General features: G+C 36.4%; 1 protein-coding gene across 1 annotated transcript; it reads right to left on the bottom strand.

Moving 5' to 3' along the window:
* Positions 1-1,519: 1,519 nt before the first annotated feature.
* Positions 1,520-26,822, bottom strand: LOC127881829 (homeobox protein prospero-like). The gene is given in 6 exon segments (XM_052429968.1): positions 1,520-6,331; positions 12,422-12,566; positions 17,099-17,252; positions 21,338-22,184; positions 22,186-23,060; positions 26,581-26,822. Coding segments are annotated over 5 exon segments (2,130 nt in total). The 5' UTR covers positions 22,984-23,060; positions 26,581-26,822; the 3' UTR covers positions 1,520-6,145.
* Between the last annotated feature and the right edge of the window lie 252 nt (positions 26,823-27,074).

Raw genomic sequence — 27,074 nt, forward strand, 5'->3', positions numbered from 1 at the left:
CCTTCACCCTAAGCTAGATATGTGTGTAACTGACCTACGTACATTTGAAAGTAAGCCTTTTTTATTATTATCAGTGACTTCGACCTTTACCCGATATGCCCAAAAATGCAATTCCAAGCTCAGTATTAATGCAAGCTGCCCTCACAAAAATGACTTTAGTGTATCGCAAGCTTAATCGATATTGGTCATTTCAGATGAAAGCTATTGACCGGATACCACCTGTTTGATGTTGTTTTTAATTCAATTTTTCATAATAATGACCTTGACCCGACTGGCCCCCAAATGCAAGCAATGTCTTTATACAAGTGTCTTCACAAACTATGTCAGTGCATAATGTGAATTCAACTTCAAGCTATTTAGCTGTTTGCTCTGGCAAGCAATGCCCATGACCTTGACCCGACACTTCACGACATCAATCACAAAACTGGTCTCCCTGAAGCTTGCTAGATACATAGTCAATGCAAACCGAAGTGACTTACTGAAAAGACCTGTTGTGTGGCTTTCCGTTTACGAAACATTTGACTTGACATTTACCCGACTGGCCCCGAATGGATACCATTCTAGGCATTCATTCGAGCTACGTATACACACACTTTTAGTGCAATATCTGCATCAAAAAAGTAATCGAACGGAACTATAAATTTTGCAACAGCGACTTTAATCCAAATATGTTTCAAATATAATCTCGGTCACCAGGGAAGCTTGCTAATTTTCTTTTGGGCATCGTTAACTAAAGTTATCGACCGGAAGCCACATTTTGCCGCCCATACGCAATACCACAATCTTATGACTGCGTTTAAGGGGCCTTTTCACGTTTGTGTTATTTGACAAAAAAAAATTGTTTCAGATTAGCGAATTTTCGTTTTAGTTATGATATTTGTGAGGAAACAGTAATACTAAACATTTACCATGCTCTATAATAGCCATTATATGCATCTTTTGACGATTTAAAAACCTGAAAATTATAAACCGTTGCAGCGCGACACGATTGGATAATTTCGGAGATTTCGGTTGCTGTCGTTATATTTTATGAAATTACGAAGATTGCTTATATAAAGTATAAAATTTCTTTCGTCATTGTATGAATAAGGATGGCCGAGTGGTCTAACTTTTACTCCAATGGGTCAGTGGTTTGAGCCCTGTTGAGGGTTACTTTTTTTCTCTTTTTTAAAATTGTATTCTTGATGTTTTACCGGAGCTTTTTAGATACAGCGTTTACATTTATCAATAAATAAAGCATTAAATGACAAACTTTAAAACATGCCAAAATCTGTGAAAAGGCCCCTTTAAACCAGATAAAAATATTATCACTACAAATATCGAATAACAAGTTTGATAAACTGTACAATGCAATCTGCAATATAATTGCAGAAATATTTTCTCAGCTCGTGACGGAACTGAAATGATGTTCACTTTATCGCTGTATGAATTTTTAAATAATTATATAGATGTTTACACCGAATATGTACCGGTGGTTCTTACATAGCATTATAATGATAACAAAGAAGAAACAACGGACTAGGATTAATGTTTATTTGATTTATAAGAATGACAAACATTATATACTAGTCATTAACGATATAACAATGAAAAAATGTAGAAAACGAATACAGTGACAAGGTGAAATAAATAAAGATATTTACAACTATGGTTATATAATGTGGGAGTCTACCAACACACAAGAGCATATTAATAAAAAACGTATTGAAGAATACTAGAGATAAAGTGCAAATATAGCATTTGATTATACTAGTTTTGATATTTTTTGCCATTTGCAGAGAATAGTAAAATAAATAATAAAAGTGCCATTGGGAAAATTAAATGATTTAACGATATAGTAATTATCCTGCTTGGTAAATAAAACGATTAAAACTCTTTTTGTGTACATGTATTGTGTATGAAATATTATGGAAATATTAAATGTATATGGTGATCGATTAGTTACATCGCACGAGTTTATTGAGTGATGTTTTTCTACAAGCCCGATTTGGAAATGACATTCGATGTAACAAACTCTATATTTGCCATACAACTCATCGGAACACCACAGCCATGTACAATTTATTTGGAACTGTTTAACTTTAAAAACAACTTGAGCATAGTTTATTAACAACTAAAGCATATTGATACATCGCTCGTATGAAATAGTTGTGAATTGTGCGTTTCTACATTAAGAACCGTTTTTCCCCATATCAATCGGAACGTTACGTATATCTTTTATTATAACATACCTATATATAATATTATTGCAATACAGTTATTATTTCATTTCAAATACTGATTACCAGATCAGAACTCCTTATCTCACGATTCAAATGTACTGCGGTACCATTACTCCACGCTAACTTTTGCATTTGGGTGGTTGTTTCGGTAATACACGTTTTGTCGAATTATCGACGCAAAGCGTTACAAACGCTTTCTTTCTTTTTTATTTAGTCAGTAGTGCAATTGGTTAACTGAATATGATGCATACATTTTTGGATCGATGAAAAAATGGCATGTTGCCCAAGTGTGAACAAGTCCCTTTAACGTACAAATCATGCGATACGAGCCAGCGAAAACCAATGTCATGTTATATTTATATAGCACATACAATTACGTTGCTTTTTGTCCCCTACCGATGAAACCGGAGGGGACTTATGGTTTGCACTCCGTCTGTATGTCAGTATGTCAGTCTGATTGTCTGTCAGTCTGTCTGTCAGTCCGTCACACTTTTCTGGATCCTGCGATAACTTTAAAAGTTCTTCATATTTTTTCATGAAACTTGAAACATGGATAGATGGCAATATGGAGATTATGCACGTCATTTCATTTTGTTCCTACGTCAAAAATTCTGGTTGCTATGGCAACAAATAAAAAATAAAAATTACTGACAATGGTGGAGTTTCACCGGTAGGTGACCATATTGCTTGGCAATCTCTTTTTCAGTCTATAATACTAAAACGGAGTTCACGCTGTGAAATACATCATTCGTATCCAAAAGCTTGTATTTCTAAAAAGAATTAGGCTATGTATTTAAATAAAATATTATGAGTATATAATAAAAGAACTAGTTACGTACATATTCAAGTAAAAAGTCCCGTTTTTTAAACACACTAAAACAGTGTCGGAAATGAAACAAACCACCATTTATAAAATAATCACAAACAATTTCAAGGCAAAACTTATTCATATAAAGTCTCACATATTTCACATTGAGTCTTGTTTTCTTAACAATCGGTGTTTTAAGCTATCCTTATTTGTATTTCATATAGATTATGCCTGAATTGTTTACTCAGACACAATCTCAGGTTCGTTATACGGGTTTTAAAATATTGTTTAACATATTATAACCTCACCTGTGAAATAAAAAAAATAATGCGTTTTTTCTTGTGCCTTTAACAAGAGAACATAAGTGCATTTCTCTAAAAGTCTAACAAAATGCCAAACAAATGGAACAATACAGGATAACAATTAACTAACTCAGTAGGATAAACAAGAACAAAAAACGAGCTCAAAACATATTATTACAATTCGTTAATCGGGACTGTAACACAAAACTTAATTGCGAACTGCACCGAAAATACTAAGATTATTTAATTTCTTTCAGGTGAAGTTCAACATTCATACTATAATGGTCAAATTTATTACATGAAGAGCCTAGTTTAACCCATTTATGCCTAGCGTCTATAAAAAAGGCATTGGCAAACAGCGTAGACCCAGATGAGACGCCGCATGATGCGGCGTCTCATCAGGTTCTGCGCTGTTTGCTTAAATGAATTTCGGTAAGAACTATTTTAAATATAGAAATATATACTAGACAACCCTAATTTTGGAAATAAATTGTTCAATTTAGAAGGATGGGAGAGTCCACTCGCCATAAATGGGTTAAAAATGTATGGAATGTACCAGGAATGTAAAGCTAGAAAAAGGACCTTTTTGTTTCGTTAAATGATGTCTCAAAATGGTACTTAAATCTTCATGCGATAAATCAATAACTGCTCTGAGCATGTACTTAAATATGTTTTGATATGGGATGCAAATTTAACCCATTTATGCCTCGTGGACTCTCCCGTCCTTCTAAATTGGATCAATTTATTTCCAAAATTAGGGATGTCTAGTGTATTTTTCGCTATATTTAGAATATTTCTTACAGAAATTCCTTTCAGCAAACAGCGCAGACCCTGATGAGACGCCGCACCATGCGGCGTCTCATCTGGGTCTACGCTGTTTGCCAATGCCTTTTTTCTAGACGCTATGCATAAATGGGCTAATTGAACAAGATAAAAAAATACACATATGCAATAGAGAAATGGACTAACGGGAACACAAAACAACTGCGAATGTAAAAGTAAAATATTAGTGACCACTTCACAATGAAGCAACCTTTATAACTGTAATAATTGCATAAAACGTAAAAACGTGAATATCAAGCGCATAGACTAGAATTTACTACCCACGTAGGGAAAGTTGTAAACCATTAAATCCAAGAGGTTCGACACAATAATTCAGATTGCAATGATTACGTGCAAAATGAATTGCCATTTGTAAAACCTATGTGCATGTCACAAAACGTTAACCATTGTTACCCCATAAATATTTTTTTCAATGATACAGTAAACTTACTCACGAATCACACATTGCTTACAAACTCGAATATTATTTTATATTTAATCAAACAGACATTAAAATTTTGTTCAGCCGCTCTTTTTGAAAACGGGCTTAACGCATGCGCATTTCGCTTAAGCTAATCAGAGACGATTCTTTCCGCAAAGACTTGATTTCCGTTTTGAAAAGACGAACAACTCCATCAAAGCGGAAAGTTTCGTCCTTGATAAGTCTGTGCGAATTACACAAGGCAACCTGACAGGTACTTTACGCACATGCACATTTTTCGAAAGACCGGCTAATTTTCAGTATTTTAACTCTTTGCATGCTGGGAAATTTGTCGTCTGCTAAAATGTCGTCTGCTGAATTTTTAAAATTAGCTTTTTCTTCGATTTTTTTCAAAGAATACTATAAGAAAAGGAAACAGTTTGGATCCTGATGAGACGCCACGTTCTGTGGCGTCTCATCTGGATCCAAACTGTTTGCAAAGGCCTTCAAAATTCGGTTCCAGCACTGAAAGAGTTAATTAAAAAAATATCAAAGTTGTTCAACGTCGTACATACGCAACTCCACTACATATACCATACATAACATGATGCCCAATAAAACAGAAACAAATTAAAAAATACACAGCAAAATCCAGTAAAACTAAAACATGGTGACTGCGCTTAAATACGAAGCAATACCATTGTATATGTAATAATACAATCAAAATAATCAAAATATAATTGCACAATGCCTTTGATTTAATGCTTCGAGATGAGTACGAATATGAAAGTTCAAACCACAATTCGTCGTCAACTAATTCATCAATTAATAATAAACAGCAGTCCGGGATTAAGCAGTAACTAACATGTTTTGATATAAATATAACTTGACCAACGCAATTGTATAACAATATGCACTATGTTCTTGGAACGATTCACTAAAATGTCATATTTGTGGAACAACGCTCATTTTAAATCTTTGTATAAAATAAATTCTACAAACGTATAAAATCGCGCCATTTCAAAAAATCGTCCACGTCTGTCCCATGAACAAACAACATTTCTATCAGCGCACACCGCGCTTGTTTATATAACCGTTCAGATTTCTAAATGTCAGATCAAAACATATTACATACACAGTATATTTACTGACATAATTACCGTCTCTCGGTTTGTTCTCGACAAAGAAAACAATAGCATGTTTTTCACCACCATAGAGTTTTGCGACAGTGTCTATTTTTCATAACCGATCCTTTCCTTTGTCCAAATGTACAGTTTAACAAGAATTGTACGTTCAAAATGGCGAATAAAACTTGTTTACGTAATAGAACGTCAACGTAATTGCTGGCAATTAAAACGCTTTAGCAATATCAGCAGTTCGCGTCACCCGTTCTGTGCATACAATGCGTGCCCTCAATTTCAGTTGTCTGACCTATCAGACGAATGATTTTAAAACAGCGTCACTTAATTCAAAACCATTCAACAGTTTTATTAACGCGTGTCATGTCCGACAGATACTTGAACGTCATTTCCGACACATATTCAAGCGTCATTTCCGACCAATAAATTATTCAAGCGTCTCCGAGTTGATCCATCCAGTTGGACGCTTTGAAGAACTCCGGAAGTGCGTCATCCATTCGAGCGATCACCTTATAGATGGGCTTTTTCCAGGAGGGTTCCTGGTCCTTGTTCGCCACAAGCGCCTGGTAGAACTCGCGCAAAGTTGACTGCACTGTAAGCCGGTAGTTTTCCGGAACCTGAAAATATTCAAGTACGAGATTCAAATACCAGAGAAAGCAATTATATGAAATCATCATCGCCGTCGGCGTCTTTTTTAACACCATATTGTTTTTAATCTTCTTTGACTTTGTCCATTTTCTTCATGACTTAATACCAAAATAAAGAAAACGGCGCTTCAACCAAATACTTTAAAAGATTTTAATTTTAAACATATGGGATGGAATGGGATTTTTTCCTTAACAGCCGCGGTGCAATTCTCTGAGTGACCGAGATCGATTCCTCCCAAACTTGACATTTTCCAGTGGACTCTCCGTAAATTTAATTGCATTTACCCAACAGGCAGCCAATAGATATCACAGATAAAGGCCTATATGGCTCATATTTGGCCAGATACCAACTGGCTGTCTTCAATTCCCGCCGTCGGAGCCCATAAAAATACATCTTGAATCTTTGAGTCCCGAAGCAGACGAGATTTCGCGTGGTTTCGAAAAGCTCCTTGATTTCCTATGGGAATGCCCGTTGAAAGCATTGCGATTCTTTGCCAAAGAATAAAGATAAGCATGGATTGATAACGCAGGCGTAGAAAGATTAACGCCTGGAAGTGGAGGCTAGATTAGCCGTAAACTTAAAAAATACTCCAGGACACATGGCCGCCAGATACGCTCTGAACATTACGGTTTGGCTGTGACATTAATTACGAAATTCAAATTCGTTCCCATGGCGGCGATAGGTCGTTGTCCCGCGATCTCATAAATAAAGATATTGACGTGTTTGTTCGCAAACACACTGAAGGGCTTCCATTAACGGAAGTGCAGGAGCAGGCTAATTATTAGTAAGTTGAAAATGATATGATTGAGAGATTAACTGTCAAACAAGAGCGAGAAAGATCCCGATCGCGCAATATTGAGACCTCAAGGAAGTGTATTGTTCTTAGCAGGTAGTGTCCACTAGGTTTAACAATAAAACTACGCATACAGTAACAAACCATTTTACCCATTTTTTCTTTTTATATGGCAATGGGTGGTAAATTAAAAATATATAACTTGTGTCCTCATCTGAGAAGTCGGTTCTTATAAAAATAGAGCTTTGTCAAAGAAGTGAAGAATACCCCCACATGCCGCATTGACAATTGCATGTTGTCTTCACAAAAAACAGCGGACATCATGCTCAATTTTTAAAACGCACTAAGTGACCCCGTGACCTAGTTTTTGACCCGGCATGGCCCATGTTCGAACTTGACCTACACATCATATAGATACAACTTCTGACTAAGTGTGGTGAAGATCGGATGAAAACTACTTGAATTAGAGAGCGGACAAAATGCCGAATGTGTAAAACATACTAAGTGACCCCGTGAACTAGTTTTTGATCTGGCATGGCCCATGTTCAAACTTGGCCTTAAGATCATCTAGATAAAACTTCTAATAAGTTTGGTGAAGATCGGATGTGAACAACTTTAATTAGAGAGCGGACACCATGCTCAATGTTTAAAACGCACTAAGTGACACCGTGACCTAGTTTTTGACCCGGCATGACCCATATTCGAACTTGACCTAGACATCATCTAGATACAACATCTGACCAAGTGTGGTGAAGATCGGATGAAAATAACTTGAATTAGAGAGCGGACACTTAAAGGGATCTTTTCACGTTTTGGTAAATTGACAAAATTGAAAAAAAAAGTAGTTTCAGATTCGCAATTTTTCGTTTAAGTTATGATATTTGTGAGGAAACAGTATTACTGAACATTCACCATGGTCTAATATAGCCATTATATCTTTATATGCATCTTTTGACGATTTATAAACCTCAAAATTATAAAGCGTTGCAACGCGAAACGATTGAATAATTTGGAGAGTTCTGTTGTTGTCGTTTAATTTTGTGAAACTACGAAGATTGCTTATATAAGGTATAAAATACGTAATGTAGGTATGCTTGGCAGGATGGCCGAGCGGGCTAATGCGTTTTTACTCCAGGACTCCGGGGATCACTGGTTCGAGCCCTGCTGCGGGCTACTTATTTTTCCTTTTTTTAATTTTATTCTTGATTTTTTACTGGAGCTTTTAAGATCCAATGTTTACATTTATCAATATAAAGCATTAAATGACAAACTTCAAAACATGCAAAAATCTGTGAAAAGGCCCCTTTAATAAGGGCCGACAGACCGACTGACAAGCTCACTCCAATATACCCCCCTAATCTTCGTTTGTGGGGGTATAAAAAACAAATGCATCTGCAATATCCCATATAACACTTTTTTGTTTAAACATTAGAAATACCAATTAAGAAATTATTATACGTATGGGCGTTTTCAAACCATACTATCAGAGACAATTTTAGATCTACGATGATTGCGCACGTTTAAAAGTCTACAAAGCTAGAAAGATACCTTTTGAGACAAAAACAAACATACACATTTATTATGTTTAAATCTATAAAGTGTTCGTTACTTACAAAACACATTTCTCATAGAACTTTTAAAAGTTTAATTTCTGTAATTTTCAATAGCGAGAGCAGTGAACGGAAACTCCTCTGTTAAAGATCGCAACAGGCGCAGTTGTTCCATTTTCGACCATCTATTAAATCCATGTAATATATAGGTAACTGCATACAAAAATCAGGATAGACATTCTTTAGAGAAAACTGCTGGAGTATTACAATAATTGCGAACTTATGTTTTGTAGTTGTTGGCGCATGTGGAGTTTCAGGCATACCGTATACATTTGATAACTCGATTTTCCTGAATGTCTGTCATTGTTTTTCGGTCCGGCACCCGAGACCCTACCCGCTCACGAACGCTTAACGTAATATCGAATACGTATGGCTTAACCAGAAAATTGACATTTGAATGATACAATGTATTTGTATCTACTTGATACAATGTATTATACTAAGTGAAAGATGGTATCGTGAAATTCCGTTTTGGTATTTGCATTGCGTACACACGTTTAATCAAGAATGCTCGTAAGGACCCTTACAGAATCTATGCGGACAACGTATAAAACCCGTAGACAAGTGTATCAAATGTGCTTCAAAGTAGAACGAAACTCGCAACAAGATACTAAATCTATTAGTATACTAGTAACTAGTATGCATTCAACAAGTAATATACATTGTATTTCACGTGTACATTTAATTACTAATTTCAACATAATTACAAAAGTGTGCCAAATGATAATAGTCAGGTCATACATCTATCGCACAAAACGGAATTTTCTAAACACAATCGCAATACGTGGCGTCCTGCTCGACTAAAACCCGTCACTACTGTCCTCTTGCTTCCAGAGTAGACACCGTCACTACTGTCATAACGCTTCAAGACAGCGCTCATTACAGTCGCATCCAAAATCAATACACTAATGTCTTGAAAGCGACTCCCCGCCTCAAAAACAAGCAATCCATCTTGATATAAAAGACGCCGTGATGTCCTAGGAGTCTTTCCTTGTAATTTAAATGCCATAACGTCCCCATATCGGTACCAATGGGAATCAGGCGAGCAGAAGAAAATAAATTTCCACCAATTGCGGAGCCAGAGGCCTCGTATCTAAGCTATTCTTAATAACCATGCTTGCCGCTCTGACGAATTGAAATTAAATTCCCCGGCGACTTTAAAGTGATATTAATATTCGAAAAGTAAATGTGCATTAGTTAATTGCGTCTTATTTCTGGGCATATTTGTCTCCAACAATTCTCGTCCATACCGCTTCGGGTGATCTTTTACTTTCGGTTCGAGTGCCGACAGATTATAATTACTTATTTTTGGCGTGTGTGTCTTCTTGTTTCTTGTAAAAAGCTTTATGTTACATTGTTTTTAAATTGAAAATGATTTTCATTTAACAATTTTTTTAGAAACTACATTATCATAAGAAACTATATTCTTGTAAAAACAAATCGACGGTCTTTTTGCATTTTACATATTATACACCTTTGTTGTTGCACTTCAAAGTATACTTGAACCGGACGTCTATTCAAAGTATACTTCAATCGGAAGTAGCAAAACACAGTAGCTTTATCGTTCGATCTATACTGCACTCAGTATTTGCAATAATCTGTCGAAACATTAGTGCAATGTAACCTTTTGCTTGTGACGAGATACTGATGTGTTTTTCTCGTCGATCGCAGATTGAGGGGCGCCCCATTAATAATTCATCCTCAATTCTGTAATTTCTTCGTCCGCCTGATGACGAGCTTGTATTACTTTATGACAAATAGCAATCATATTTTAAAAAGACAAGTCGTAATTGCCATATTCTCTACGAAAGAAACGTATACGATGCCCATGTATTTTTAATAGGGTACTCTAAGTGTTCTCTTCTTAATTAGTGTTATAGTTGCGCGGAAAATATTATACGCGAGGGAAATCTAGTTAAAGCACTTTGAAAGCCTTGCAAAGTTAAGATTCTATTGTATACCGATTTGTGCCCGCAGTCAAGTATTTATTTTCAAGAAAAAAACGCGTTATGAAATATTCACAAGATATTTTCGTAACGCTAGAACTAATAACTCAAGGTGAACAATGGCATTTTAGTCGCTAGGGTTTTATGTGTTTTAAAAAGTGCGTGTTAAAGTTATGGAGTCGATTTTTGTTGTTGTTTTGAACGACAGAAAGATGATTACCAGATCTTATTTTTTTTCAAGTTTTAGTTGCCATTATTCCTCAACGGGAGTTGAGCTTTTCCAATCTAAGACACTCAATCGAATAAATCAGTCAAATCAAAGCAGTCAAACAAGCACATCTTAATGCATACAAATCAAATATTGTGTGTTTTTCGCACTCTATCCGATGTTCAACGAACGGATACATCACTAAATAAAGTAACCCATTTATGCCTAGTGGAATCTCCCATTCTTCTAAATTGGATCAATTTATTTCCAAAATTAGGGATGTCTAGTGTATAAATTTCTATATATATTTCGTACAGAAATTCCTTTAAAGTAATATTACTATTCAAAATCAACGAAAATTTCGCACAATTGTTCGTAAAATAAACTTAACCAATTAAAAATCAGTGTTCCTTATGGCAATTGCCGAAATTTCAACGTCAGATGTGGTCTGGTAAGATAGATGTTTGTAGATACAAAATGCTCGTTTTTATTATTGTTTTGCATATCTATTCATACGACACATGAACACTAAAATGGTGTTCGTGTGTCGTATGATATTTTCGCGGGAATTAATTGTGGCCACAAATAATTAAATACGAGCATTTTGTATCTACAAAAATCTATGTAATCATACCACATCTGGCGTTGAAATGTTGGCTATTGCTATAAGGAACACTGATTGTTAAGGTGTTAATTTTATTTTACGAAATACTTAACGAAATTTTCGTTGAATTTGATAGTTATAGAGACTTTAAGCAAACAGCGCAGACCCTGATGAGACGCCGCATCTGGGTCTACGCTGTTTGCCAAAGACTTTTTTCTAGACGCTAGGCATAAATCGGTTAATAATCTCATTTGGATTTAAATCCAAAGTGTTGTACAGATAGGTCATACTTTTTAATCGAACCAGCGTCAAGTATCTTGATATTACTCTTGACAAGACTTGAAAAGAAACTAAAAGCCCAGTTATCAGACCCGTTGAAAAGGTTAAATGAATGCAGGAGTTTGATAGCGCTCATCAGTAACATAAATTATTCACGCGCCTGTAATACTTGTCAAAACAGTATCAGGTGTAATTTCCATAATTTGTTGATTCTGGGAAATCTTTTTATACTGGTCACAATGACTGACTAACATCGATAGCGACAGCAGCCAACCAGCCAAGTTACGGGCTATTGTTGATACTTGGAATCATACAAGTTTCGTTCTTGGAACACTGGGCTCAATTCTTGTGCGATCCGCTTAGGCTTATATGGATCGACACTTTTCGCTTTTATGTAATTTTTCGTTGAAAGGTAGTTTGATTGTGGTGGTGGTTGTGATGGTAGTTGTTGTCTATGTGGTGGTTGTTTTGTTGCTGTTGATGTTGTTGCTGTTATTGTTGTTTAGTGGTTGGGTTGTTGGTGGCGGTGATGATAGTGGTGTTAATAGAGGAAACATTAATATGAATGGATAGGACAACATATGTTTTCACAAAGTGTTCAATGTAACATCAACGCTACCTCAATCTGATTGTTCCTATTGTAGTGCAAGTTAAGCACTCGGTAAAGTTCGGAATCCGTCGTGACTACGAGATCCTCCGAACGCTTGCAGCCCTCTGCAATTGCCTGACGAGCGTACTTCTCCATCTGGATGTAGTAGAATTCCCTGAAACGAGAATTTGAAAACATTATGGTGGATGATGATGATGATGATGATGATGATGATGATGATGATGATGATGATGATGATGCTGATGATGATGACGACGACGACGATGATCATGATTTCGGAATTTCGCTTGTACATGGTGACGCCAAGAACTTTCGTCGAAACAGACCATTATTCAAAAAAATACTCGCTCGTTGAAAACAAATGTAAGATTACTATTCAAAATCAACGAAAATTTCGTACAATTGTTCGAAAAATAAACTTAACCAATTAAAAATCAGTGTTCCTTATGGCAATTGTCGAAATTTCAACGTAAGATGTGGTCTGGTAAAATAGATGTTTGTAGATACAAAATGCTCGTTTTTATTATTGTTTTGCATATCTATTCATACGACACATTTACACTAATTGGTGTTCGTGTGTCGTATGAATAGATATATTCGCGGGAATTAATTGTGGCCACAAATAAATAAAATCGAGCATTTTGTATCTACACAAATCTATGTAATCATACCACATCTAACGTTGAAATTTTGGCTATTGCTATAAGGAACACTGATTGTTAAGGTGTTAACTTTATTTTACGAAATACTTAACGAAATTTTCGTTGATTTTGAGCGTTATAAAGACTTAAAGTTATTCGCCATATTGTTCCGTTATGTTATCTTTAAAATCCCGGCCTGTTGGAACAAAAAACTGCCACAATGCTCTGGTAAATGCTTTGCTGTTCGTTTGTTTTGAGAATATTTCTTAACATTTAGGGAAAAAAAGCTTTCAATAAGATTTAAATGTCGCCGAAATGGCAAGTCGAGAAGAGAAAAGACCAAATTTGATTTTCGTAGAGAGCGTTCATTCACATTTCTGTCATCCATAGAAAACTAAAGAGCGTGAGAGCAAAAATATAATAAATAATATACTGTTTATGTCACCAAGCATTAACAACTTTGCGACATCTTTCTCTGTTCGCATTCGTCACGTGTTTTGTTAGTCATTCCGTTTATAAACAGGATATAACACGTGTTTTTGCTGTTGTCGGCTAGTAATGACAGATGTGTGATTTTCGTAGTTTACTTTTTAACTGTTCATTTGTTTGTTAATTTCTAACATATTCGCTTTTCTGTCTTATAGATTTGGAAATGAGTTAAATGTTGAAGTTAAACATGATCTAACGTACTATTTTAAACTTGACATAATCATTTAAAACTATAAATTGCGTGAACTGAATCCAAATCTAACTGACTCAAATATTAAACAGTGGCTTTAACCTATGTTTGAGAAAGTGGCAAAAACAGACAATAACAAAGGAATATAATGCAACTGGTCAGGTTTTCGAGGATATTTGTCAGCTATTCTTAGCTGTACCTCCGTGTTACAACAACAAAAACACCGCGTGAGTTCGTCTCCAATCCTGTCAACGACGATCAAGTCTTTCCAGCTAATATCGTATTTCCGGCGTGTTTATTTAAATCATTTCTTATTAATGTCCCCAAGTTGTTTCACGATAAACACACACGGTTTGTTTACCTGAAACAAGCTGCCCTGGTAATTACTAACAAAGAATTCCCAGAACAAATCGCAGCCTATTTGCTCTCGGTTCAAGATTATTAAAGATATTGACGAATCTGTGTATATAGAAGGCTCATTAGACGCTTAAAGATTTGATGTCGTCACGTGATCATCGTCAAGCGTGTGGTGGATAATTCATTAAGTAAACGTTTGGGCGACGAAGACTTAATTTCGGTCTCATTTCGTTTTCATCAATATCCGTACAAGAATCCCATTGCTGGGTAGTAAATGGTATTTTAACAAGAGAAGCTGATTAATGAATTTCGCTTAACAGTTAATCGATACTAAAATAGGTGCCTTAAATTAAGTTCTGATGATGGGAAATGGTTGATCGAACATTGCTTAAATTATGTCATTACGATCAACCTTTAAATTCTAAGGAAAACAAGAGCTGTCTCAATAGGATGACATTTGCCCCCGATAAACGCTTTGATAGAAATTATGAGCATATTTCGAAACCTAAACACATTTATCGAAACCTAAACGCGGACCCTAAGTTCAAGGTCAAGGTCAAAATTTGTGTGCGTATGGAAAGGCCTTGTCCATATACACATTCATACCATATATGAAATTTACATCTGAAGCGACATAGAAGTTATGAGAATGTTTCGTAACCTAAACGCAAAGTTTGACGGAAAGACAGACAGACGGACGGACGGACAGGGCAATGACTCTATGCCCTCCTTCGGGGGCATACAACATTAATTTCTTTAACTCACTTAAGGTCAAATATACACAAAATGACAGAATGTTTTCAAAATGTCATACAAATTTACTTTCATCAGATCGATTTAAAGGAAACATAAACCCAGCGGGACACGAAATCAAGCACATAATCTGAATATAGATAAGCAACAACACTATAGGTTGTTGATTTTGTGTTCGAAAAATATATGACACATAAAACCGGAAGTACAGTGCCACTCCCCAGGTGTATAGTGCGGAAACCAGTTGGCGAATCTCGTTCGTCGCAAAATGACGCGATTAGGGTGCAAGTGTGAAACTATTGTATGTTGTACAGACAATGTTGAACAGAAATATTCGTTTCACGCAGTGTTCATCATCGAGGCATCAAGCAAAGGGTAGCCAAGTTGACAAAGACTTCCGTCGTTAGTGTAAATGTTACACGTTTCCCGCCTAAGTCAATATAAATTATGATATTTAAAGAGCAATACTGCGACGAAATGGAGCGACTTCATAACGCCGTGTCATTCTTATCGCGATGTAACTTCTTTCTACGCACCGTTTTAGAAAACAAAGAAACGAAATGTCTGGCCAGTCACATGCACTTAGGGGCAAAATATGACAATCTTATGACGGCCGTTCATGGATAACAAGATTTAGGGTGTTACTTTCCATTATCGCGGAGAAAAGCTTTCTCTTTGCCGGCCGTCAAGTAAATTGTACTTTTAATATCCATTACAGAAAACAACGGATGATTTGATGCCAATCGCGTACTGATTTTATTTTTTATTGTTTGAATTGTCTGATTTTGAATTGTCACACTCATACGCCGCTTGTATCCGTGGTGTGCACTTAATTAACCCATTTATGCCTAGTGGACTATCCCATCCTTCTAAATTGGATCAATTTATTTCCAAAATTAGGGATGGCCAGTATATTTATTTCTATATTTAGAATATTTTTAACAGAAATTATTTTTAGCAAACAGCGCAGATCCTGATGAGACGCCGCATCATGCGGCGTCTCATCTGGGTCTACGTTGTTTGCCAAGGCCTTTTTCTAGACGCTAGGCATAAATGGGTTAATGATAGGTTGATGATAGCTTATAATTCATAATTCTCTGCCAATTTGTTTTGCAATGAGATTTGTTTCAAATATCGCATACGTTATCGCATATCGTAAATGTTTTCATTCTTTAAAATATTTTCTTATATGCGCATCATATCGTTTTCTTAAAATGCGATAGTTTGTACATGCTATCCAAAAATGTACTTATGTTAACCTTGGAGGGGGTCAACGAGTTGTCATGTTAACGCGACATAAATCCACCTTAATCTGCAGCTATAGTCGTTTAAATGTGGATCGGTATGACAGGGAAGCCCAATATTACTGATGCTCGGCACCCATTACCGTGTTAAAGTAGCATATCCTTTTTGTGGAAAAATGAGTGACCATTTTCGCATTAGAAGTGACAGATTGCAAATGATTTTACTAACAGCTGGAAAACGGGACTATCTGATTTACGGTCAATTTTAATTTGACATCGTTTTACTTCGTGCGTCAAAGACGACTTCGAAACCCTAATCGCATGTCAAAGAAGCGGAATGCGTGCAATATTCGATGCCGCTACATTGGGTGAACAAATTAACGAGGATAAATAGTTATTATGTTAATATGGTTTGTATATAAAAGACACGGATACATATCAAACGCCAAGGTTCACTTGGTACAATCAGGATGAAGGTCAATTCATAAACGGCGAGCGTTCTCTTGAACGCAAGTCATCTAACACCGTAATTCTAGAAAACGTTAATTGGCTTTCAATACATCATTGGTTAAGGGGAACAGGTTTTCTTCATTGGCCACTTACGTTAATTATGGCTAAATAACGTTGTTTATGCAAGTTAGTGGCATACAGTTAAATGTTAAAGACCACCATACACGTAATTGCCTGGAATTCCCAAATATATACACAAATCGACGGACTTTAGAATCGCAAGTTTGCATAGACATACACGTTATAGTTTTCAATCAACTTCAAATTATTTTTGATACTAATAAACTTATTCCCATTATTTCTTTCTCAATTTTGTATGTATTTTGATGAGAAATTCCTAATTCAAAACAAGATATTTTCCAAACAAAGCCAAGCAAAATGAACACAACACGCAATGATAGCCAAACGATATTCTTTTTTCTTTCAATTCAATCAAATTTTGAGAAAAAAGATGCCATAAAAGAATTAATTCGAACAAAACACTAATGGATCATTCACTTACCGGAAGTTGCTAAACCACTTGACGAGCTGCGCCGTGTTGTTCTTATTGAACTGCACATCCGGGAAGTAGACTTTCAGGATGGCGGAGCTTGGATAGCGGACGTAGAAGAACATGAGCTTCGCCTTCCGGAGATGCATCGGCGTCAGAGTGTCGGTGTGAACCGTGCGTTAAGGAGGGTAGTGAACACAGAGTGCGTTGGTGACGTAGATATCAAGAAGAGGTGCCTTGGTGTTTTTACGTCATTAAGTTGTTATTTGTTTCAAGTGTGTTTTGTTCTTGATTGTTGTTGTTGTTGCTGCTGTTTGTGTGCTGCTGTTTTTACGTGGGGGACTGGGAGAGGACCTATCATTTGTGAGAATTCGTTGTTATCAATTGATTTTAGCTCGATTACGTGGAAAGCCTAATGCTTATTGAGGCGGATAAAGAGTCCGAAGTGCACAGTGTGGTAGATGCATTCTTCACGATATGATGAAATCGTACAGTAGGCAAGAATTGATTTGTGGCCATTCATATTTTCATACTTCTAACGAGAAAATTGCAGACTAATTTAGGTTTAGGAGACCCTTTAATATACAGAGGTTCTGTATACAAACATTTTATTGATTTCACAGGTATACACATATTTATTACTACATATTACGTATACATTATTTTGTAAGGGCGTCATAAAATTATTCTACAGAAGCAAGTGCCGGTACATGTATATATTAATAACATGATTTCAACACATGAATTTTTATGTCGTATTGAGCGTGCTGTTAAATAAATAATTAATAAGTGTACCAAATTCAAAGATACAAAAAGTTAAACCTAAGATGCACAAAGACTTATGAGGGAAGAAACCTTTTATATAACACGTGGTAGTTTATTTATGGCGAGGAACTCATTGCCAGACAGTGAGACAAAACCACAAAAAAACGAGACAAGTTAAGTTTGTGACAAAAAAAAAAAATGCCGTGAACAATAATTCGCAATACACCCTTAATCAGCTCTGAAAATATCAACCGCGTCATGCGAAAGTGGGTCTTGTGCTGTATGAGGGCTGGCGCAGTCTGTTCAGAAGCTACCCTTTGACAACGAAACCTTTCGCGGCTTTCTAGCAGACAACGTACGTAGCTTCTCACCACACTAAGCAATTTCCATGAGCCGTGCTTTGTGAAAGGAGGGCGTAATGCGTGTGCGTACAGTGTCGTCCCAGATTAGCCTGTGCAGTTCGCACAGGCTAATAAGGGACGACAATTTCCGCCTAAATAGTATTTTCGCTACGAAGAGACCTTCTGTAAACGCAAAATGCCATACAAGTGGAAAGTGTCGTCCCTGATTAGCCTGTTCAGACAGCACAGGCTAATCTTGGATGATATTTTACACTCACATTAAACCCCATTTTCAATTTTCGTCGTTTCTCCGTTAAACGATTTCAATTATCCTTAGCAAACCGGTTAATAATCTTTAATGGAATGCGCCCGTTGTTAACCAAGTATTGCCAACTTAAAGCCTTCCATTGAGAAAGACGCCGGGTTCCATTGATCGGTACGAATTCTTCTAATAGTCCCTTTTTTATCTAACCACCATACTTTCTACTTAAAGTATCATTTTCCAATTGATTCCGCCCATTATCAAATCATCAAAAGAGCTATACATGCGTATTAAGAACAACAAAAGCATTTCGTCAATTGATTGACTTGCCATGTCCGATGACGATACGTGAAACGTTTTAAATAGCGGTTTAAGAGAGTGCCATTGTCGATAGCAGATGTTTTCGTGACGGAAAGTTGCTCATTTTGTTATCCCCATTTTAACCGTTTCTCCTCGATAAAGAGTTTAATTTGCGTAATTTAAGGGATCATTTCAGATGGTAATATATTGAGTCTTTGTATTGTCTCGGCCAATAAAGAAGAGGTTTCGTGGGACCACGAACACGGTATGAACATTGATTTATGCCAGTTTGTGACTTGATGCTTAAATGGAATCGTATTTCCAGCAAACTAATCACTTTCTCTATTGTAAATGTTATCAAAAAGATTGTATTGTCACTCATTCAAAAGAACATGTAAAATTTGTCCAGAATACTCTCATTGATTAGGCAAATAGCAAATATTTACTAAACCCACGAACAAAAAATGTTCGAACTGTGACAATTGTTGGAGGTAAAGCGCTAAAGATAGTCTTTAAAAGATCATATTTTTAAGAACAAATATTAAAACCCATCGATTCCATCTTTTAAGCCCTCACCGCCATCTTGATAGTCACGTGATTAGTTCTCGTTCGGAACATCTCAAGTGTTATCGTTCATTTAATATCGGCCATTAAGCGATTCTCTTAATAGCCCATTCTCGCGTGTACAAGAGTTACAAGTGTTTACACGGCCACCGATGAAACTTAAGTCTAATGATCACTTTTGAGATTGTGTTTCAGACGCGAGAAAACTGCGACAGTCTCTTCGCGAATGCGACTTCCAGCTTTACAAATCGGTTTCAATCGATGGCAAACATATGTTACACTCTTATAGCGATGAGTTAAGCGTGACTCGATGTAATGCAAGCGACGTTCATCGTAATTTGTAAAGATACATCGATAAAAAACTTGAAGTGATCGCACTTTAACCACTACATTATAAATTACAGTTAATTCAAAATCGATATTAACTCTGAATCAGTAAGCGTTAAATGATATAATGTTATTGTAATAATGTTACCAAATGAACACTACATTTCAGGAAAACGAGAGATTTGTTTCTTGGCAACTTAAAATATCGTACTAAATGTACCACATGCTTATATTCTGGAATTAAATTGTATAAACTTCAAGCTATAGATTTATTAGTTTTTTTTTCGCAAATCATCTTATATTAGTAATAAAATTATTATGACTTGCATGGTTGTTCTTAATTAAAAATCGATCTACAGAAAGTCGTGTGTCAAATCCGTCCATTTCAATGCGAAATACAAACAGGTAAACTCATAAGAATCGCCATTCTAGGAACACAGAAATTACCTTAGATATCAATATGTGAGACAAACGGAAAGTACAGGCGGATTGTACAAGACACGTGATCAAATGAGTCGTGTTCTGAGAAAACTGGGCATAATGCATGTGCGTAAAGTGTCGTCCCAGATTAGCCTGTGCAGTCCGCACAGGCTAATCAGGGACGACACTTTCCGCTATTATGACATTTTTCGTTTAAATGAAGTCTCTTCTTAGCAAAAATCCAATTTAGGCGGAAAATGTCGTCCCTGATTAGCCTTTGCGGACTACACAGGCTAATCTGGGACGACACTTTACCCACGTGCATTATGCCCAGTTTCATCAGAACGCGACTCAAATATCAAAATAAGCCGTGTCGCCGTCTTCTGGTGAGTGTAAAGAAGCAATTTGCATTCATATCTCGCCAACTCGTGGGAATAATATATCTTGTAGAGAAAGACTTCATTTCTTACAAAACAGAGACGCGATAATAGCGGTTTATAGGAACAAGTTGTAAGAGAAATTGATATAAGAGATCATATATGAGACCATTATGGGACCGCTCCCCGGGGAGGCGCGTTAAGAATGCTAACTGATGAAAGAAAAGAAAAGATATTGACATGTGGCCATGTAGCAAATGGAAACGGATACTGGTGATTCGCGTTGGTAAATAGGAAGACAGAGTTGAAGCTTTGATGGAAAAGAAGCGACATGTTTGGTTTTCTAAATGTTTGTTTACCCAGTCATAACTAGAAAAGGCATCATTCAGATATGGTTAATAGCTTTAGTCTTATTATATGACGTATAATAAGGGCGATTCTATTCTTTTGGTGCAAGTTTTTCGATGTGAAACCCCAATAACTTAATACTTACCGATCATCATTTAAAAAGATGTTTGTAAATGATTGAATGAACGTTTAACTTATCATACATGTATAAAAAAAGTAGAATCTCACTCGGAAAATCACTCAAATGTGACTTCAGCCTACAATCTACAGTTTCTATAGTACATCCTTTAGTATATTACTGTAGTACTCTTAAGTACATTTATTTCTAAAATGCTCAATTGTTTCCTACGATTCCGTCAGCATATTATTCCGACTAGATAACTATGTGTGTAACACGTGACAATGTGTTTTGTATTTTGCAATGTATGTGTCGTCATCATAGGCAATTTTATACTATATCTATGCTCCTTTAAAATCTAAACGTATTTAATTAGATATAACAGTATTTGCTAACGCAGGCACTTGCAAAAATATGCAAAAAAGGATATTGTTTGCTTGCCGTGAGAGTCGAAGCTATCCGAATCATTGAAGTTCATGAAGCTGTATCCGCCATCTGACGGCGATGAGCATGGAGTGGCGCGGTCAAGGTTACCCGGCGAACCACACATCCGTTGTTCTTTGTAAAAGTTGAGCAAATCAGATTGCTGGAGACTAGGGTTTGGTATTGCAACACTGGTTGGTAGGCATGGTGGATTGATGTGCCCGTAGCTGGCGCTTAACACTCGCTCGTGGTCATAAACGGCACTGAGCGAGCCATTCTCTTGTAGAAGGGCGCGCGCAGCTCTCGGAGAAAGCCGAGTGTCCGTCACCTTCGTTCGCTTCTTCTTCGGCGTATTCACGACCAATGACAGAGCTTCGGTCTGTTCCGGAGGAATGATCGGGCACGAATATATGGATGGCGGATGAAGCGATGTCGGGAGGTAGAAGGAAATGGGTGGATAGCCAAGTGGAGGATGGTGGGGAAATGGCAGTCTTTGTATGTCCTGAATACCATTTCCGGAGAGCTTTGGAGGCTCAAAAGCACTATGACGTTCTGGGAGCCTAAACAGACTGTTGTTGTTGATATTTACTTTACTGTCTGGCAGTTGCAAAATATGGTTCAACGAATGATCCGTCGTCTTCTTTTCTTTCTCCAGTTCAGGTTTTAATTCGCCATTTCTCAGTGGTTCTTTACTGTGGAAGTTGCCACTCCCTGTTTCCTTTTGTTTATTACGCTTATCGAAGAATTTTGAAAGCTCAGAGTCTACGGTAGCACTAACAGCTTCTTCTATTTTTGATTTTAAACACGAAACGAGCTCATTGAGCTCTCTTTCATTCAGTTCAGACACGCCTTTTGAGAGGCCCTTTTTTGCAGTTGACCGTTTCTCGCACATGTTCGGCGATGTTATAATGATCGCGTTCAATAGCAACGCGTTTCTCGAACGCTCCGAGCACAGCTTTTGCCTGTGCGTTCTGTTGCTGTTCCTTCTGCAACACCTCTGCATGTCTCGCCGCTTGTAAGTTCGCGAAGTACGCTTGGTGAAGGTGATGGATATTTTCCATTCCAGCGTAACCATTCATGGGTTTCGGGATTCCCTCGTCAAAGTGACGGAAATAATTCTGGACAACGCTCATCTGCTGTCTTAACGCCCAGAGATCGTCCTCGAGCGGATGTCCGTCCAGACGACGAAATTTCGCGTCTTGTTCGTACTGCTGCGGTAGACTCTGTTTCCGCTTCTGACGACGCACCTCGTTTAAGCCGTACATGGCTTCCATGTCCCCGTAGTGATGCGGGTGCCCGGATTCTATCTTGTCCGCGCGCGCCCGCCTCAGATCTCGATTTTCTTCACCGGAAGTCACAGCATTGGACTGGTTGTCATCCATATCTGACTTGGCTTCATCCACTTCAGTCTCATCGACTCGACTTTGGTCAAGAAAACTCGATTCTGCGTCACTTCCGATTTCGGAATCTTGATCAGATCTGGTCACGTGTTTGGGCGAAGAGTTTTCACGCTCAGTGATTAGGTCTGCGGGCGTCGCTTGCATTTTGGACTTCGTAAGCAGGAATTCATGGGAAATTGGGACTTTATTCTGGAGGATTTCTCTTAAAATGGCGGGAGATTCTGGCACTACCGGTGTCTCAATGTTCACCATCTTATTGAGAATGCTCCCCTCTAGCTTCGAACGTTACGCAATAGTTCTCATGTATCGTGTTGTGGTATATGACGTACCTGCAAAACGAAAACAACTTTGAAATACGAAGCACCATGCAGACAGACATACTGAAACGTGTCAGATTATATTAAAAGCCGATAATTAATTTATTCATGGCTTTTCGGATAGGTGGAAATAACTTTGAAAAAATACCCAGGTGAGGTATGTCACTGTGTTGTTGAGTTTGTTTGATGTTGGTGGGGTTGTTGTTCCGGAAGGTGGGGCAGGGGGTGGCATAATCCTAATGAAAGTTTGCTTGGTTATGTAGTCATAAGAATATCCGAATGTAGGTAATGAATATTTACCGATATACACATTGTTACGCAACCGTGATAACGTGTGCTCGATATGATAGAGAAATTGCGTCTTAATTAAATTGCATCTGATTTCTATTTTAATTGATGAGTAATAATTTTGTAGATACGTATGTTATTTTATCTTCCTTGTCTTAGCTTTATCTACATAGGTCGCATTATACCATAAGATATGTAACCCCAGTTGGTAAGCACAATTAGTACCCTTTCATTCTGAAGTCCATTTGGATAGCGACACGGTTTATCATCTGATATATCTATGAGGGTTTGATCAATTTTCTGAGAAAAAGGTTGTCATAAGTATATTAATAAACAAATTGTCACAATGTATAACGAACTTTGTTTTTGTTATCATAAAATGAACGATAATATCATAACCAAAAAACACCCTTATTTGCATAGAGTCCGTTTCGTGGGTAGAGCCAGTACTCCAGAATTAGATTTTGAATCGAAACCAAGAACTCTTGATTACCATGCGGACACTATATGCGTAACGCCCATACATGTACTGCTAGACAAATATATAATGAACCGGGAGCATACTTTTTTATTTAATTCGTTTATAATGCATTCATATATGAAATCGTAGTTTAAACGCGGCATTCTTTAATCTTTTTTACTTTTATTTTTACCAACATGTGGAATGACCACAAACATGTTTAAATGATTTAATAATTTAAAGTATTTAGTATGCACACTTTGCTGTATTGTTTTATTTGGGCTTGGCTTTCTCTACTGCTCAAAATTTGAGTAATAACAATTAAAGTTATCTGGTCCTAAAACAGTTAGCATTTCTTGCTTTAGTATGAGAAAAAAAAACATATTATGTAGAAATGTCTTGAGTGATGCCAGTTTTCCATTTCCGGTGTTTATTTACCAAAGATTCAAAAAATAGAAACGTCGTTTCAAGTGTCATACTATTTTAAGAAGAAGTCGAATGTTTCTAATTATTTGTTGGACCAATTGAATAGAGGTCAGAGTAACAACTATGTCGGAAACAGACTACGTATTCTATACGACCCACGTCATGCAAACGGTTCTTATGCCATATGCGACCAGCGTAGCTCAAGAATAGGCTTCAAATGACGCAGTCGGGTCAGGAGCTCCACTCACCGAAGATCGTGAAACATTGTGTGCCTCTATAGCGGACAGGGAAGCCCCTGTGCGATTAAGCAGGCTGTATATGAAGTTACGCTTGCCGCCTATGGAATAAGGCCCATTTTCACATGTCCCGACTCATATGGAACGGTACGTAACTAGGTTCTTTTGTGTGACGTTTCGGTTTGTTCGGTCATTGAGAACATGCATTTTTATCTATAAATTGTATTTGTTGTAGGTAGTCATGTAAAAATCTCAAATAACATAATGTCGGAGCATATTTTTATAACATATGTGACATGTTTCAAACGTTTACATTTATAAATACACATCCTAAAATATAAATATACACAAATACTTGCCGTCAGAAAAAAATACATATATTTTTGTGTATTTTCTGAATTTCAAATATCATCGAAATTTGCTTTGCATCTGCATTTGTATTTCACATAGGTAGTATTTTTGATTGATTACCCTCAATAGTTACACATTGTTTTAAATAAAATTCGATTAATTCTATATGACCAGTCTTAAGTTGACCGCTAAGAAGTGTGTGGTGTCGATTGTTTTAACTCCTATTAAGTTAACTTCCTTATGTGTATATGGTTTCTTATTTCCTGCGAGCATAATATTGTGGAGTCGTAAAATGGTTGGCGCTCAACAGAGTCAAAAAAGGCACAGCAAATAAGCGCAGAGCATTAGTTGAACAATGTTGATTTTTATTAACCCATTTAAGCCTATTGGACTTATAAATAAGATCAATTTATTTCCAAAATCAGCGATGTCTAGTATATTTATTTCTATATTTAGAATATTTCTTACAGAAATTCCTTTAAGCAAACAGCGCAGACCCTAATGAGACGCCAGCATCATGCGGCGTCTCATCTGGGTCAACGCTGTTTTTCAATGGCTTTTTTCTAGACGCTAGGCATAAATGGGTTAAAGACATATGCAGCGATCAACGAATAAATACAATAGATCTGTGTCACATGTTTCAGGAGAATAAATCGCGTTACAATTGCCTTTCCAGATATTAAAATAATATTCACTAGATCTGTATATCTTAGTATTTCTAATTTTAGTAATAAAGGAAAAACTGAGCAAAAATCTGGAAGTGAAAAAATACATACATTATCTTGCGCACTGATTCCCCACAAGGAGATAAATTATTCATTTACTAAATACAACATGCATGTGCATTTAAGCGCCTGAATGTTCAAACAAATGGAAATATATATCGCTACATATTTGATGCGAGCTTGCTATGCAGCTGATTACTTCCAATTCATGCACTAACGCGGTTGTAGACATCTTATAAATAATGCTTTTAAAGTGCGATACATTTGCAACAAATCCTAACCAATAAGGTCTTGAAACTATAATAAAATATTCAGTCAGTTATATTTTTCACATATATCGATTGCAGTGGCGTTGCCTTAATACATGTACGCAGGTATAATTATTATGTTAGTTTCATTGTATAAGCAGATATCTGCAAATATGATTTTCAATGCGCACATTACACTAGCACTGCTTTCTATAAAATATAACTAAGTATCGTTATATAGACCTTTACACAGTAAGCTTATCTGCAATTATTTAATAATTATACATAACAGTTACTTGATTGTGAGCAATATATTGATACATTTGTTTTCAGAGCATATCAAATGATAGACCTATTTTTTATTCTATAGTAATTAGTATCAATATTTTAAAAATATGTATTACTTCATTTTTAACAATTGATACTGAATTTCTAAATAGCTTTTTAGATATGAAACTTGTGCAAACTGGTAAAGAAAATATTATTCCAACGGATTTTTTTTTAAAGAGCCTTAGCTTAGTAAAATCAGACTAATGAAATCTATACGTAAATTATTTGCGTTAATAAATGATAATAAAATATACAAATACTGTGTTTCATACAAAGTGTTCGTATCTATATTTATTATATTGACAAATACTTTTCCAAACGATCGTTATTGTTCTACAGTTATACTATTTTCTTGATTATATTTAACTATAGAAATAATAACATATATCTATAGAACATATGTACTAAATACTTGCACAATTATTTATTTGATTTTATCTAATCTTAGATTATATAAAAAAAACTCACCAAAGCTCATGTATGTCCGTCTTGTTCTTTGGAATATAGCTGTAATTCGCACGTCGTAAGTGATTTCAATACGCAATCATTTAAATCTGTAATTTCAAGTCTATTAAATCGCCATTACAGATTGGTACGAAATAAATAAAGTAAACCACTGAATATCATCAAACACAAAATATCTCGACTTTTATTGCAAGTTATCGTTATTGTCATAACCTGCCCGTCTCTTTGTATAACACTGTACTATCACTCGGATGTTGTGAAGAAAAAGATTGAAGATTAAATATATAAAGATTATTACACTCTATCTAAAAAGGCGTGACAATAGACTATACTTGTCGCGTGCCACTAGCTCCGCCTTTTCGAATCTTCGCACGCGCCTTAAGGCCAATATTGGTGGTCGATACAGCGAGCAGCAACAAACGAGCGATTCTGATTGGCCAATAGGCAATCGCAGTGTCGCGTGATTGACAGATAAACAGCGGGCTGCATTTGGTTAC

Source organism: Dreissena polymorpha, chromosome 5 (genome assembly GCF_020536995.1).
Source record: "Dreissena polymorpha isolate Duluth1 chromosome 5, UMN_Dpol_1.0, whole genome shotgun sequence".
Classification (NCBI taxonomy): domain Eukaryota; kingdom Metazoa; phylum Mollusca; class Bivalvia; order Myida; family Dreissenidae; genus Dreissena; species Dreissena polymorpha.